The sequence below is a fragment of the Octopus sinensis genome, linkage group LG10, assembly GCF_006345805.1.
Source record: "Octopus sinensis linkage group LG10, ASM634580v1, whole genome shotgun sequence".
In the NCBI taxonomy this organism is placed as follows: Eukaryota; Metazoa; Mollusca; class Cephalopoda; order Octopoda; family Octopodidae; genus Octopus; species Octopus sinensis.
Window position 1 is genome coordinate 70,271,946 of NC_043006.1, and position 15,000 is coordinate 70,286,945.

The 15,000-nt window shown below is 42.7% G+C and overlaps 1 protein-coding gene across 1 annotated transcript in view; it reads right to left on the minus strand.

Moving 5' to 3' along the window:
• LOC115216416 (secretory phospholipase A2 receptor-like) overlaps positions 1-15,000 on the minus strand; it is a 34,192-nt gene that overhangs the window by 5,041 nt on the left and 14,151 nt on the right. Inside the window, exons 2-4 of the mRNA XM_036506780.1 lie at positions 14,402-14,561; positions 9,690-9,898; positions 3,971-4,078 (exon numbers count right to left, since the gene is read on the minus strand). Coding sequence (XP_036362673.1) covers positions 3,971-4,078; positions 9,690-9,898; positions 14,402-14,561 — 477 coding nt within the window. The remainder of the gene's footprint in view (positions 1-3,970; positions 4,079-9,689; positions 9,899-14,401; positions 14,562-15,000) is intronic.

Consider the following 15,000-nt stretch of genomic DNA (forward strand, 5'->3'; position numbering starts at 1 on the left):
CCCCTACCTAAGCTTTTGTCGACCCGACAAAAACATACTAAACTTGCACCCCCGAGGGCGAGCTCCAGCAGACTCTCCAGGGGCTGGGGGTCCCCTTGTGTGGTTTCTCCTCCGGGGGTCTCACCTCCCACGGCCACCACTTCAGCACCAGCCACAGGTTGGCACCTTCCCTCTGCGGCTTGGGCAATACCACCGCCAACGCCGCCAGGCTTCCTACTAGCCGCCTACAATAGGCGCACCGTCCGAGGAAGTTCCTCAAATCCCTCACACAGGAAGGGTCCGGCCAATCCTTCACAGTGGCCACCTTCCTCAGGGCTCTATAGCCGACGTAGCACCTTGCTGTACCATCCCCATTCCGCGCAACTATCGCCGACGACCAGGGACCATTCCGCTTTTCCACTGTTCCCCGTCGCCGATATCTCCTCTTGCGCTGCTGTACTGGGACCTTCCTCCGGCCTCGCTGCTTCCTCAAGCGACGACCGCCTTGGTCGACGAAACGTTCTGCCAGGTCCGTGCGACCAGCATCCAACAACCCTCGCGACCAACGTCCTGCACTTTTCACCAACGGTTGCTTCTTCCGCAACTGCATCAGCGGACCACGATCTCCCTTAACTTCATCACTGCACCGGCAGAACTGACCCCGCCGCTGGTTTACCGTCCGGCGCAGTTCCACGATTTGCCCTCTGCAAATCGCTTGCGCAGCCTTCAATAACTCGGCCGACCCAACCAGCGCTCTGTCAGCCTCTGCCTCCACCAGGGTCCAGCCGACCCTCAATTGAGCTCTTACTCCGCACTGCATGTCGGGCTCCACCGGCCCCACGCAACCATCAAATACAGAGCTCCCCCAAGTGCCAACAAAGCACCAGCGACTCCTTGCGGACCGCTTCCTCAACTGCATCCGTGGGCCACCACCTCCTTCAACTGCGTTGCCGTATCGGCAGAACTGGCCCCAACACTGGCCCGCCATCTGGCACGATTCCTCGATTTGCCTTCTGCAAATCGCCTGTGCCACTTCCAAAAGATCGGCCGACCCACCCAGCGCTCCACCAGCTTCTGCTTCCACTAGGGTCCACCCGACCCTCAATCGAGCTTTCACTAGGCACTGCCTGTCGGGCTCCACCGGCCCCAAGCAACCATCAACCACAAAGCTCACCCAACGCTGAAGCAGTCTTCCTGGTCTCGGTGGACCCACCACCGTTCGCAGCCGTCTCGCCTCGTCAACGGGCCTGGTCCTTTTCTTCACCAGCTTCCGTACCGCAGGCCTCACAACACACACGCTCGGCCGCCAGTCCATCCACGCCTGTGGCCTCTCCACAGTGGGAACCATACAGTCCCTCTGGGCCCCAAGAGACAGGAGTCCAGACACCAAAGGACCCTCACACGGCACAACACCTGCCGCGACCATCACACACAGAGCCGGAACCTCGGATTCAGCGACATCCACCCCAGACCTCGCCAGCTCTTCGTCCCGAGCTCCGAGAGACAGGGGTCGAAATGCCAAGGGCCCCAGACACGGAACAACAGCATCAGCCATAACAACTTCAACAAGCCTTTTGGTTAATTCAACCTCTACGGGTTCCAAATCACAAGATTTCTTGGGTACAGCGTCACAAATTTCGGCAACCAACCCAGGTTCCGCCGATGCTTCGTTCGACGAGCAATCTCTGTCCACAGGACCGTCGCTATCCCCGGTCCAACACCGATCCTCCAAAGCTGACCCATCCGCAACCTCAAGCTCCCGCTGATCTGCCCACAGGCCCCGTCGCCTCTTGTCCATCCTTTCCATGAACGCATCCGTCTGCGCCATCTGGCCCCTTAACATCTCCACAATCAGGGCAAGCGAAATCCCCTCGTCTCCGGTCTGACAGCCAGACAAATCCATAGCGAAAAAGAACCGATCGAAACGCAGCAATCAGGACAATCCCACTTCTGACACCAGTTGTTACGGAATCACCCGTCGTCGCCCGTCCCGAACGGCTCACACAAGTTCCGCCACGGAACCCAAAGAGGCGGAGAGAGGAGATACAGATAGATACTGCCACAACCTCAACAGCACAGAGATACAGAGGCACAACCCGAGATACAACCCAAAGAGGCACAGAGGCAACAGAGACACTGGCTTATATTCAACAACTACTAGTTTATATGACAATCAATTGCTACACATCAAATACATTTAAGGCAGACATTTAAAGGAAGACATGCACGTGACTACTCAATACATCATGCAACAGATCAACGCATAATACAACATCATTTCAAGAGTACACGTCCGAAGACAACAGTTCTTTAAAGTCTCTTTCTGAACATCACAGATAAAGTCACATCAACAAGTCCTTTACTCAATTCTGAACATAAATACCACAACTCGATAATCGACATATCGACAGAGTCCTTGACTGTTCTCTTCACTGTTCAATACACCGTGACACATATCAATGCACAACACATACCTCAATTCCTAATTGAATCTGCCAGTGTCCCATTCCTCTCAATCCTGCCAATTCCTCTGAATACTGCCAAATCCTTCTGTACATATCCCTTCTGCATATTCCAATCGCTTGCTCCTCAAATCCCAAGATCCCTGCTGATCTGTCCAAGATCCGTCTGTGTTCTTCCACGACCGCTCAACCGACCGCAAGATCCGTCTGTGTTCTTCGACGACCAACTACCAACTGCCCAGATCTCACTTCGTCTCTGTCCTTCTTCCACTCCCTCATCTCCCTCTGTCTATATCGCTCCTACCCTTTCTAACTGCTCTCTGATTCCTTACTCTATCTATATCGCCTCAATCCCTTAGCCTCTCTATCTGTCCCTTACTGCTTATACTCTATCTCTATTTGCTCTCAGCCCTTAATCTGTCCCTTTTCTTTCACTTCTCACTGACCCTCTTATCAACCACACGAGGTCACAGGTCATTCCAAAACCCATTAGTCCTCCATTAGACAAAAGACTGTCACATTTCGCCCAGACATGCCGGAACCATAATTCCAATGTGGGTCACCAAGACTGCACTAGCTAAACTCATAACAATATCATCACAGAACCGCTTAACCATTGTTCTTCCATATCAGTCATTATCACGCAGTCGTATCATACATCTCCACACAAGTATATCACATATCACCAGACAATAGCCTCAACCTCGCCACACAACACCCTCACAGAACCACAACAAACGTCGTCACACAACAACATCAAACAGCATCACTCAATTTCAGTAAACATCACCTCACAACCGCGTACGATTTCATCATGCGACAGTATCAGCCACCTTCATACAATTATATCATACAGATATATCAAACATCACCGGACAATCGTATCAATATCACCACGCAACTACTTCCCAGAACAATATCAAACATCATAACACAACTACATCAGACATCATCACACAACCACACCAGGCATCATCACTCAACTACCTCAAATAACATCTCACAATTGCTATAAACATCACCACACAACCGTATGCGGTTTCATCATACGACTTTAACAATCATATCTTCGCGCAATCATATTCACTTATATCAAACATCACCAGAGAATCGCATCAATACCACCACTCGGTTAACTCACAGAGGCACAACGAACATCATCACTCAACCATACGAAACTTCATCACACAGCTACATCGAACAGCATCACATAATTACATTAAACATCATCACGCAACCATATCAAGCATTACCTATTTCTTTATTGCCCACAAGGGGCTAAACACAGAGGGGACAAACAAGGACAGACATAGGTATTAAGTCGATTACATCGACCCCAGTGCGTAACTGGTACTTAATTTATCGACCCCGAAAGGATGAAAGGCAAAGTCGACCTCGGCGGAATTTGAACTCACAACGTAACGCAGACGAAATACCGCTAAGCATTTCGCCCGGCGTGCTAACGTTTCTGCCAGCTCGCCGCAACACCCACACAACCGTCACAAATAACTATAACCATAGATACCAACCTGACTTTTGACAACAACACCGGCGTTTCCCTACCACAATACCATGTTTATTTGCATTGTAAATTGTGGCTTGTGCAGTTTTTGTTTCACAGTCACATACATCAGATCCTAAACAATAGAGATGTTGTCGGTTAATATTGTTTATATCAAAATATATAGTTAAAATTATACGTTTAAAAATGTCATAATGAACAACAAGCAAACGGAGCTGTATATCTGATGTAGATCTGATGACCACATTAAGATCATACCAGAACACCTTAACAACTTCACTCATATCAATTAATACCTGTAAATATTTTACTGGTTGAGCTAACTTTGTTTATATGGCAACGTATAATGTTTAAAAACGCATGTGTTTTCTTTATAGTTTGAATAATGAGTTTGTGAAGAGAAATTAAATTATTTTTTCGTACAAAATTTAGATACATACCTACTATAAGGTGAGCACAAGTGTGTACGTACGCTGCTATATATATATATATATATATATATATATATATTATATAAAGATGGAACAAAAACGCAATAAAGTACAATAAAACATTCGGACAGATAGACGATACAAGGCGGACAAGAGAAATAACATTATATATATATATATATAGTATATATGTGTGTGTGTGGTGTGTGTGTGTGTGTTGTATATATATATATATATATATATATATATATATATATATATATAATATATATATGTGTGTGTATATATATATGTATATATATATATATATATATATATATATATATATATATATATATATATATATATATATATATATATACATGTATATATATAAACACGTATATACATATATGAAATATATAAGTATATATATATACACGTATATATATATATATACACACGTATATACATATATGAAATATATAAGTATATATATATATATATATATATATATATGTATGTATATATGTGTGTGTGTGTGTATATGTATATGTATATGATAGATTGCTAGCCACTAAGCCTTTTTTTATTTTCTCTCCTTGTTTATTTCTGTGTTCCTTTCCGTCAAAGAGCGTAGACTCGAAGCGTAAAAGACTTTCTTACTTCCCAAGCGTTAAACTAATACATCTGTTTGTTGTTTACACACCTGTCTTCGCTTGTTTTTTGTAAATTCTCACTATACATGTTTGTATGTATATATATATATATATATATATACATATATATATGTATATATATATACATATATATTATATATACATATATATATGTATATATATATACATATATATATGTATATATATATATGCATGCATATATATATATATGTGTGTGTATGTATATGTACATATATATGTGTGTGTATATATATAGGAGGAATTCACACAAAAAACACAAGATGAAGACAGGTGGTGTAGACAACAAACAAACAGATGTATTATTTTAACGCTCGGGAAGTGAAAAAGTTTTGAACGTTTCGAGCCTATGCTCTTCGACAGAAGGAAACAAGGAGAGAAAATAAAGAATGTGTAGTGGCTAGCGATCTATCATGGCGAATGCCGGACAGAGGGGTCACACAGGAGAGCTAGGAAGGAGGGGAGATAATAAAGTAGTGGTGATCCCAAAACGAAGGTGTGCGTGCGTGTGTGTAAGAGAGCATGTATATGCGTGTGGAAGAGGGTTGGTGACCTTGACGCGTGCGTGTATGTACGTGGAGGTGAGTGGAAGACAGTGTGGGGGCTGGGAAGTGGTCAGTGCTAGTGTGTGCGTGGTGGTGTGATGTGGTGTTGTGTGGTATGGTAGTGTTTGGTGTGGTGGTGTGTGGTGTGGTGGTGGTGGTGTTAGGATATGGGGAGGGCGAAAGTAGGGAAAGCAAGGGTGGGTGTGGGTTAGGCTGAGGGTGAGGTAGAAGTGGGGTATGTGGGAAAGAGTGTAAGGGATGCGGTGGGGTGGGTGGAATGGATAGGGAAGGTGGGATTGGATTGTGTAGGGGTGGAGTTACGAGGGAGGGGTGACGATGAAAGAAGAGGGGGAAGGGAGAAGTTGGGTAGGAGTGAAGAGAAGAGAGAAGGAGAGTAGGAGTGAAGAGAAGTAGGAGTCAGAGCAAGAGAGGAGAGGTGGTGGGAGGAAGTAGGTGTGAGAGGGAGAGAGGAGATGGGAGGAGGGTTAGATGAAGAGGGGAGGAGAGTTGAGCCCATGTGACGCAAATGTGCGAAGAGAGAAGATCAATCCCTGTTCACGGCGCAAACGGGAGTCCGGATGGCCCCTGTGCAAGGAGAATCCGAACACAGACAGTTGTTGCAAAGAGTGGCCGGTTGAGCAGAAATGGCACGAGACCGGGGTGTCATTGCCGAGTCGGATGTCTCGTTCTGCGAACCGGTCAGCCAATCATAAAAACAAAAACATGGAAACGAACTTTTTTCAAACAACGAAAAAACAGAGTACAAGACATACAACACAAGGAATATTCCCCTTCTTCAGTTGTCCCTGTTTCGTCTACTCCGCGTGCCGAAGGTAAAGACAAGACGCGACTTCGTTGAAACAGTCCTTCCCGCAAAGCAAATTAAATAAAATTTGGGATTTTTTGTGGTGGGGTAAAAGTGGTAACAAGAACTGGACAGTAAGAACAAAACAAGACAGTAAAAACAATAAAAGTACAAACATTAAAAGACAGAACAAAGAGAATAACACAGTAAAAACAAACGATGAGGGCTGTTAAGTCAAGACGAAGGAAAAATTATTCTGATCGGTAGCTTATTTACGCCGACAGCGATGAATTCTGGAGAGCAAGAAGTGATGAAATCACGAAAGATTTGAAGTTTTTTGCTTGCGAAAAGTTGTCTAATGCCTGGAAAACATGATAGTCAGTTGGTGCAAGGTCTGGTGAATATGGTGGATAACCGAGTACTTCCAAGTTAAGTTCTTGTATCTTGAGTAGCGTTCTTTATGCAACATGTGGTTGAGTATTGTCTTGTAAGAGAATTGGCCTATCTGTATTTACCAATCTCGGTTGTTTAATTGCAAGTTCACTCATCATTTCATCCAATTGGTTGGTGTATATATCCGCTGTAACTGACATACCAGGTTTTATGAAGCTGTAGTAGATGACGCCAGTGCTGGACCACCAAACAGATACCAGAACGTTTGCTATTGTTGAAAAAAATCCATTTTTCACCCCACTTAACAATGCGATGCAAAAATGGTTCGCTTTTATGCTGTGACAGCAAAGAACAGTAAGTTTCAAGACGACGTGTCATTTGATACTCGTTCAGTTCGTGTGGTACCCACTTTTCCGGCTTCTTTACCTTGCCAATTTGTTTCAGGTGGTCCAATACGGTTGGAATCGAAACATCGAACCTTGCTGCTAACTCACGCGTAGTTTGAGACGTATCCGCTTCCACTACAGTTTCCAGCTCATCATTATCCACTTTGATATCGGGTCTACCACGGGGCTGATTTTCATGAGTGAAGTCACCAGACCGGAACTTCCCAAACCATCGACGTACAGTGCACTCATTCGCTACATCTTCAGCAAACACCTCATTGATGTTTCGAACTGTCTGAGATGCATTCGTAAACAACACGAAATTTTGATCTATCCATGGGTTCACAAAAATTGATTGACAAGAGAAAACTCACAATAAAATCAGACACCATGAACTGCATTTCGAAAAGTGATGATGTAACTCTACCATGTTGTATGATGGGATTAAAAAGCTTGTAAATAGATGGAAGGAAGTCATAGATATTCAGGGAAAGTACATTGATGATTAAATTTCAATTAAATATAACATTTGATCACTTGTTTTCTTTATTCAAAATTCGGACAGAACTTATGGGATGATCTTATATATATTTGTATGTATGTATGTTTGTATGTGTGTGTATGTAAGAGTGTGTGCATGTATGTATGTATGTTTATATAAGGGGTGTTCATTAAATATTTCCCCTGAGCCACTTTCCAAGGACTAGGATAAACGAAACTTGACATAATTATTAGTCCTTCTCTACAGAGCCACCACCAATGGCGACACACTTCTCTCATCGCTTTATGCAGCTGTGAAGACCTTGTCTGTAAAAGTCGGTCGGTTGCGTCTGGAGCCAAGACTTCGAAAATAATTTCATCATCATCCGAAAAATGCTTCCCCTTCAAAAAAGACTTCATGGTTGGAAAGAGGTGGAAGTCAGATGGTGCGAGGTCGGGCAAGTAAGGGGTATGAGGAAGAATTTCATAGCCGCAGAAGTGTGTTTTCATTGGGGCAACATGCGTATTGTTGCGTATTGTGAACTGAGGTTTTGTCTTGGAGGCAGCAGACTTCTTTGGTCAGCATGCCATGCCTCTCTGCTTTGATGGCGTCCCACAGTTTCTGCAACAGAGAAGCATAATATGCCCCGTTGATTGTGGTGCCCTTTGCCAAAAATTCCATCATCACTATTCCGCGCTGGTCCCAAAAGATTGTGAGCATGATCTAGCCTGATGAGGGTTGGACACAAGCCTTCTTTTGAGGTAGTGAGTTATCAGGCTTCCATTACTTTGACTAGACTTTAGTCTCAGGATCAGAGTGATGGACCCATGTTTCATCCTGTGCGATAAGTCTGCCGAAAAAATCCTCCTCATTTTTTTTTTGGCACATTGCCAAAAGAGCCTGGGAGTAACTGACTCGTTCCTGTTTCTAAAAAGGTAAGAGCATCTGGGGAATCCATCGTGCAGACAACTTCCGCATATGCAAATGGGCGTGAATGATTTTTTCCACGAACTCTACACTTATCTTCACTTCTTGGGCCAATTGCAGCTTCTTGGGCCAGTTGCAGCTTCTTGGGCCAATTGCAGCTTCTTGGGCCAGTTGCAGCTTCTTGGGCCAGTTGCAGCTTCTTGGGCCAGTTGCAGCTTCTTGGGCCAATTGCAGCTTCTTGGGCCAATTGCAGCTTCTTGGGCCAGTTGCATGGATGGTGTCGTTATCAATGGCGGAATGTGACCGTGCATGAATAGGAGCAGCTTCCACCGATGTCCGACCACATTTAAACAAGTGATGCCAGTGTTTGACCATGTCTCTTTTGATGTACGACCTTTCAAGTATAAGAACCTGATCACTGATCTGCATTTAACTGTCTTCATTACAACACCCTAGTCCACTTCAGCAGCCGTAAAAGACAAACGAATATAAGTGGAGAGTTACAATTTACAGTGTGACACGTATGATTATACTTGTACAAGTTCGGTTTCCGGCAATAACCGGAAGTGTGTCAGGGGAAATTTTTAATGAACACCCCTCGTATATATGTATGTACGTGTGTATGTATGAGTATATATGTATTTGCGTATGTGTGTATGTATCTATGCATGTATGTATACATGTATGTATGCATGTATGTATGTTTGTGTGAATATATGTATATGTGTATGTATGTGTGAATATATGTATATGTGTATGTATGAAAGAATGTACGTATGCGTGTATGTATACATGCATGTATGTATATATCCATGTATGTGTCCATGTATGTATATATCCATGTATGTGTCCATGTATGTATATATCCATGTATGTGTGCATGTATGCACGTATGTATGCATGCATGTATATATGTATGCATGCATGCGTGTAGGTATGCATGCATGTATGTATGTATGTATGAATGTATGTATGTATGTACGTATGTATGTATGTATGTATATATGTATGGAAGTGGAGGATTCGTGAGTGGGAGAGAGTGAGAAAGGAAGAGAGAGACAGATTGATGAAACGAACATACTTGATTCGCATGCAACTTCATAGGTTCTCGAACAACTTTGATCACTCCATGACAGACCAGAAACGACTTTAGATGTGGCACATTTTTCGTTTTTAGAACTTGTAATCTGGCCAGAAATCCAGTTTGTCCAATTTGTGACGTCTTTTGTTATCCAAGTCCAACCACCGACATCTTGCGTTGTCAGCATACCCATCCAGAATTCAGTAAACCTGTGTGAAGGATTATGATGAAGATAATGTTGTTATTGTTGTTCTTGTTGTTGATAACTATTATGACGATAACGATGATGATGACGATGACGATGATCATGACGACGATGATCATGACGACGATGATCATGACGACGATGATGATGATGATAATGATGACGACGATGATGATGCCGATGATGATGATGATGATGATGATGATAACCATCTTGATGATGATTATGACCATGAGGATGACGTTGATGATCATGACGTTGAGGATGATGAGGATGATGAGGATGATGATGACGGTGATGACGATGATGGCGATGATGATGATGATGATGACGATGATGATGATGATGACGATGATGATGACGATGACGATGATGATGACGACAACGACGAGGATGGATGACGATAATGATAATGATTGAGAGAAGGAGGGAATTAGGTGAAGGATGGATGAGAGGAGGTGAAAATCATGAGGATATTAATTGTAGTTATGATGATGATGATGACGGCAGTCGTGGCGGTGGTGGCGACGGTGGTGTTGGTGCTAGTGGTGGTGGTGGTGGTGGTGGTAGTGGCGGAGGTAGGGGCGGCGGTAGGGGCGGCGGTAGGGGCGGCGGTAGGGGCGGCGGTAGAGGCGGCGGTGGTGCTGGTGGTCGTTGTCGTAGCGAAATTGATGATAAGGAGGAGGAGGGGGAGGAGGAAGATGAAATGGCAACAAAAATTCTTACCACCAGATGTCTTACCCTAATAAAATGGAAGAGAACATTGCAGGATAATATCGTCATAGTTGCCCAGGGTGGTCAAAATGGGAACGCCTTTCACCATACATATCAGCTCGGATGCTGCACGAGTTATCTTCAGCCAAATCCACTTCCAAGGCTTTGGTCGGCCCGAGGCTATAGTAAAAGACACTTGCCCAAAGTCCCACGCAGTGGGACTGAGCCCGGAACCATGTGGCTGGTAAGAAAGCTACTTACCACACAGCCACACCTGCGCCTAAGATAATTTTTTTTATTCCTTTGTGTAAACCCTCACCTCAACGTGGTGCAGATATTGGAAACGCTGGGTCAACTTCACAGTAGGCTTATGAAGGCTCTTGTGAAGATAGTCGGGCTAATCATTCACTATTGGATTCTTGCTGATTACGAAAAGAAAACAAGATGAGATCAACATTAGTGGTCGCATCGGAGTAGACATGAACTCGTCAACATGAAGCTATCACACCAAAGCCGTTTCGGACATGTTATTGCAGATGTATTCAGAAAGAAGCTACCCATACTTATCTTCTCTACTTACAATGTTCGAACACTACGGATGTGTAGTAAATATGATCAATTGGCACGCGAAGTGGAGAAGCAGTCGATTGACGTTATAGATATCCAGGGAAGGCGGCGAGCCGGAAGAAAGGTTAGCACGCCGGGCGAAATGCTTAGCGGTATTTCGTTTGTCTTTATTTTCTGAGTTCAAATTCCATCGAGGTCGACTTTGCCTTTCATCCTTTCGGGTTCGATAAATTAAGTACCAGTTGTGTACTGGGGTAGATCTAATTGACTGCCTTTCCTCCCCCAAAATTTCGGGCTTTGTGCTTTGAGTAGAATTGGTTATAGGCATCCACGAACATAGATGAAAAGGGCCAGAATATTTTAAGATCCAGGACTGAATATGGGTGTTGTGTTATCCTAATGCAGATGCAAGGTGTAATGGTGGAGTTGGAATTCTTGTCTATAAATGCCTTTATAAGTTTATATCATCAGTTAAAAACCATTTTGGTCGAATTATTCAGAAATGGAATATATCTAAGGAAATATACGACTGCAAATGTTTGCAAGCCACGCCTCAACAGAAACTGGATGATGAAGATAAAGACTCATTCTATGACCAGCTTACAGAAGCGTGTAAGACCTGCCCCAAGCATGACCTAGTGATCCTCCTTGAGGATATGAATGCACAAATTGGCCACGGTAGTGAAGCTACAGAAGTCAGAAAATATAAATATCGTGAGGTCTGAAACGATAATGGAAGCAGATATGCTAAATGCTGTCTACTCAAAAACCTGAAGGATTTGCCATCCCATTTCAAACACACGAACAACGAAAAGTGGAGCTGGATGTATACCAATAGGCATAAAATGGACTTGGACCATATTGCAGTGACGGCAAAGTGGATGGGCTCATTCACTAACTGTCGCACCTGCTCAACAGTGGAGCAAAATTCTGACCATAAAATTGTTTCTTGCATCTTCCGATTGAAATTCAGTAGACAAGCACGGGAACTCAAGAAGTGTACGATATTTTACTGGATGATACTGCCAAATGACAATGAGAAAAGAACAAATTTCCAAACCAAACTAAATGCTGCTCTCACTGAGAATACCCATCGCAATAATGGCATAAGAACTGACGAAATATTTCGTTTTGGGATTTGGTTTGCAAGATTCTTTATGTGAGTTCATGTGCTGAAGCATATTCTGTTGTGTCTGGGGAGAGTCATTTTCTTTTTGTGTCTGGGGAGAGTCATTTTCTTTTTGTGTCTTATAACTGAACATACTTACCGGTAAAATTTTCCACTTATTTCTTATTTTTATTTCCCTAAAATTTTCGTTGCGTCTTGCAACCTTTTCAATAGTCTTGACTCTCACCGGTAAGTGTGTTAAATTATAAGGCACAAAAAGAAAATGACTCTCCCCAAACACAACTGACGAAATGAACAATAGCTTAACATCAACCCTCACAAAAGCCGCTGAGGAACAATCGGCAAATGCAATCCAAATAGTAAGAAACTCACCGTGAGTTTCAGAAGCCATATTGAAACTGATAGACAATCGCAATAATTTGAAGACGAAATACTTCAAACAGAATGAATCTCATAAAGACGTAATCAATGCCAATTATTTAGTTAACGAATCTGCAAAAAAAAATGAATTCTTTGACACGACCCGCCAACACAAAGAGGCTTATAGAGTGGTTAAGATGCTGAAGAAAGGAAACCGACAGCAAGACATTCAACAAGTATGTGACAAACATTATTTACATTATTTACATTTAACGGATATTTGTCCTCATCTTGTTTGTTGTTAACACAACATTTTGGCTGATATACCCTCCAGCCTTCATCAGGTGTCTTGGGGAAATTTCGAACCTGGGCTCTCATTCCTAAGGTATTTTTCGATGTTGTTATTATTATGGCATAGTGGTTAAGAGCGCGGGCTACTAACCCCAAGATTTCGAGTTCGATTCCAGGCAGTAACCTGAATAACATAATAATAATAATAATAATAATAATAATAATAATAATAATAATAATAATAATAATAATAATGATAATGATGATGATGATGATGATGATGATGATGATGATGATGATGATGACGACGACGACAACAACATCGAAAATACCTTAGGAATGAGAACCCAGGTTCGAAATTTCCCCAAGACACTCACAATCGTTGCTCCTGTCCACTCAGCTGGCAATAATGAGTTGTACCTGTAGTTCAAATGGGCCGTTAAGGGTGCGCGTGTTTATGGGGTGCTCAGCCACAGACTGTTACGTTGAACGGATCAAGTGGAACACTCGTCGTCGTTACCGACAGAGTACCATTGCATACAGATCAATAGAGAGAGAGAGAGAGAGAGAAAGAGGGAGAGACAGACAGACAGACAGACAGACAATCAAATAGACAGACAGACAGATAGACAGACAGATAGTCAGACAGACAGATGGAAAAATAGATAGATAGATAGATAGATAGATAGATAGATAGATAGATAGATAGATAGATAGATAGACAAACAGAGAGACAGACAGACAGACAGACAGACAGACAGACAGACGGACGGACAGACGGACAGACGGACAGACGGGCAGACAGACGGACAGACAGACAGATAGACAGACAGACAAATAGATAGATAGACAGACATACAGACGGACAGACAGACAGACAGGCAGACAGACAGACAGAGAGACAAATGGATAGATAGATAGATAGATAGATAGATAGATAGATAGATAGATAGATAGATAGATAGATAGACAGACAGGCAGACAGACAGACAGACAGACAGACAGACAGACGACAGACAGACAGACGGACGGACGGACGGACGGACGGACAGACGGGCAGACAGACGGACAGACAGACAGATAGACAGACGGACAAATAGATAGATAGACGGACATACAGACGGACAGACAGACAGACAGGCAGACAGACAGAGAGACAAATGGATGGATAGATAGATAGATAGATAGATAGATAGATAGATAGATAGATAGATAGATAGATAGATAGATAGATAGATAGATAGATAGAGTTCACGGAATGATTTTTACAAGTATCGCCTACAGCAGTATCACCGGACATGCTGCTCACCAGATTAGCTGGAGACCTTGCAAGTGCATTTGTACTGCATTCTTTCCCCGTCTGACTTCTGACTGAGAGAGCAACAACATCAACAGTAATAGTGAGTGAAAAGAAAGAAAATATATTGAACAGGTTTTGCTATTTACCTTGGAGCAAAGAGTGAATGGACGAATTTCTCTTCGGCTTTGGATCGAAGTATCACCGGAACGCCGTTAGGTAGCTGCGAACAGAGACTGGCGGCTTTGCTGAATTTCACTTTCCCCACAGGAAAAACTGTGTAACATCTCCCTTTGTACATAGTGCAATCTAAAGACAAAAGATATATATACATACATTCATATATATATATATATATTATATATATATATATAGATATATATATATATATATATATATATATATATATATAATATATATACAGTATATATTTTTATGAGCTACTATTAGTTTCATGTGGAGAGTACATGCCAAATAGTGTTTTTTAACACATCTGATGTCCTAGCACAATCATCAGACACTGCCCTCATGGCATAACAAACTTAAAATGGGACAAGAGAAAAAGCGAGAAAAGACCAGAAAAAAGTATATATAAAAGATAGAAGGTTGAAAAACCAGAAAACGAAAATGAAATCAGAAAGATGCAAAAGCGGAAATTAGTGTTATTTCCTTAAGACCGTAAATTATACGGCTGAAAAGATAGTCGCTTAGTGTTTGTGGTACAGTTATTCAATTTGGAGAAGAAGGC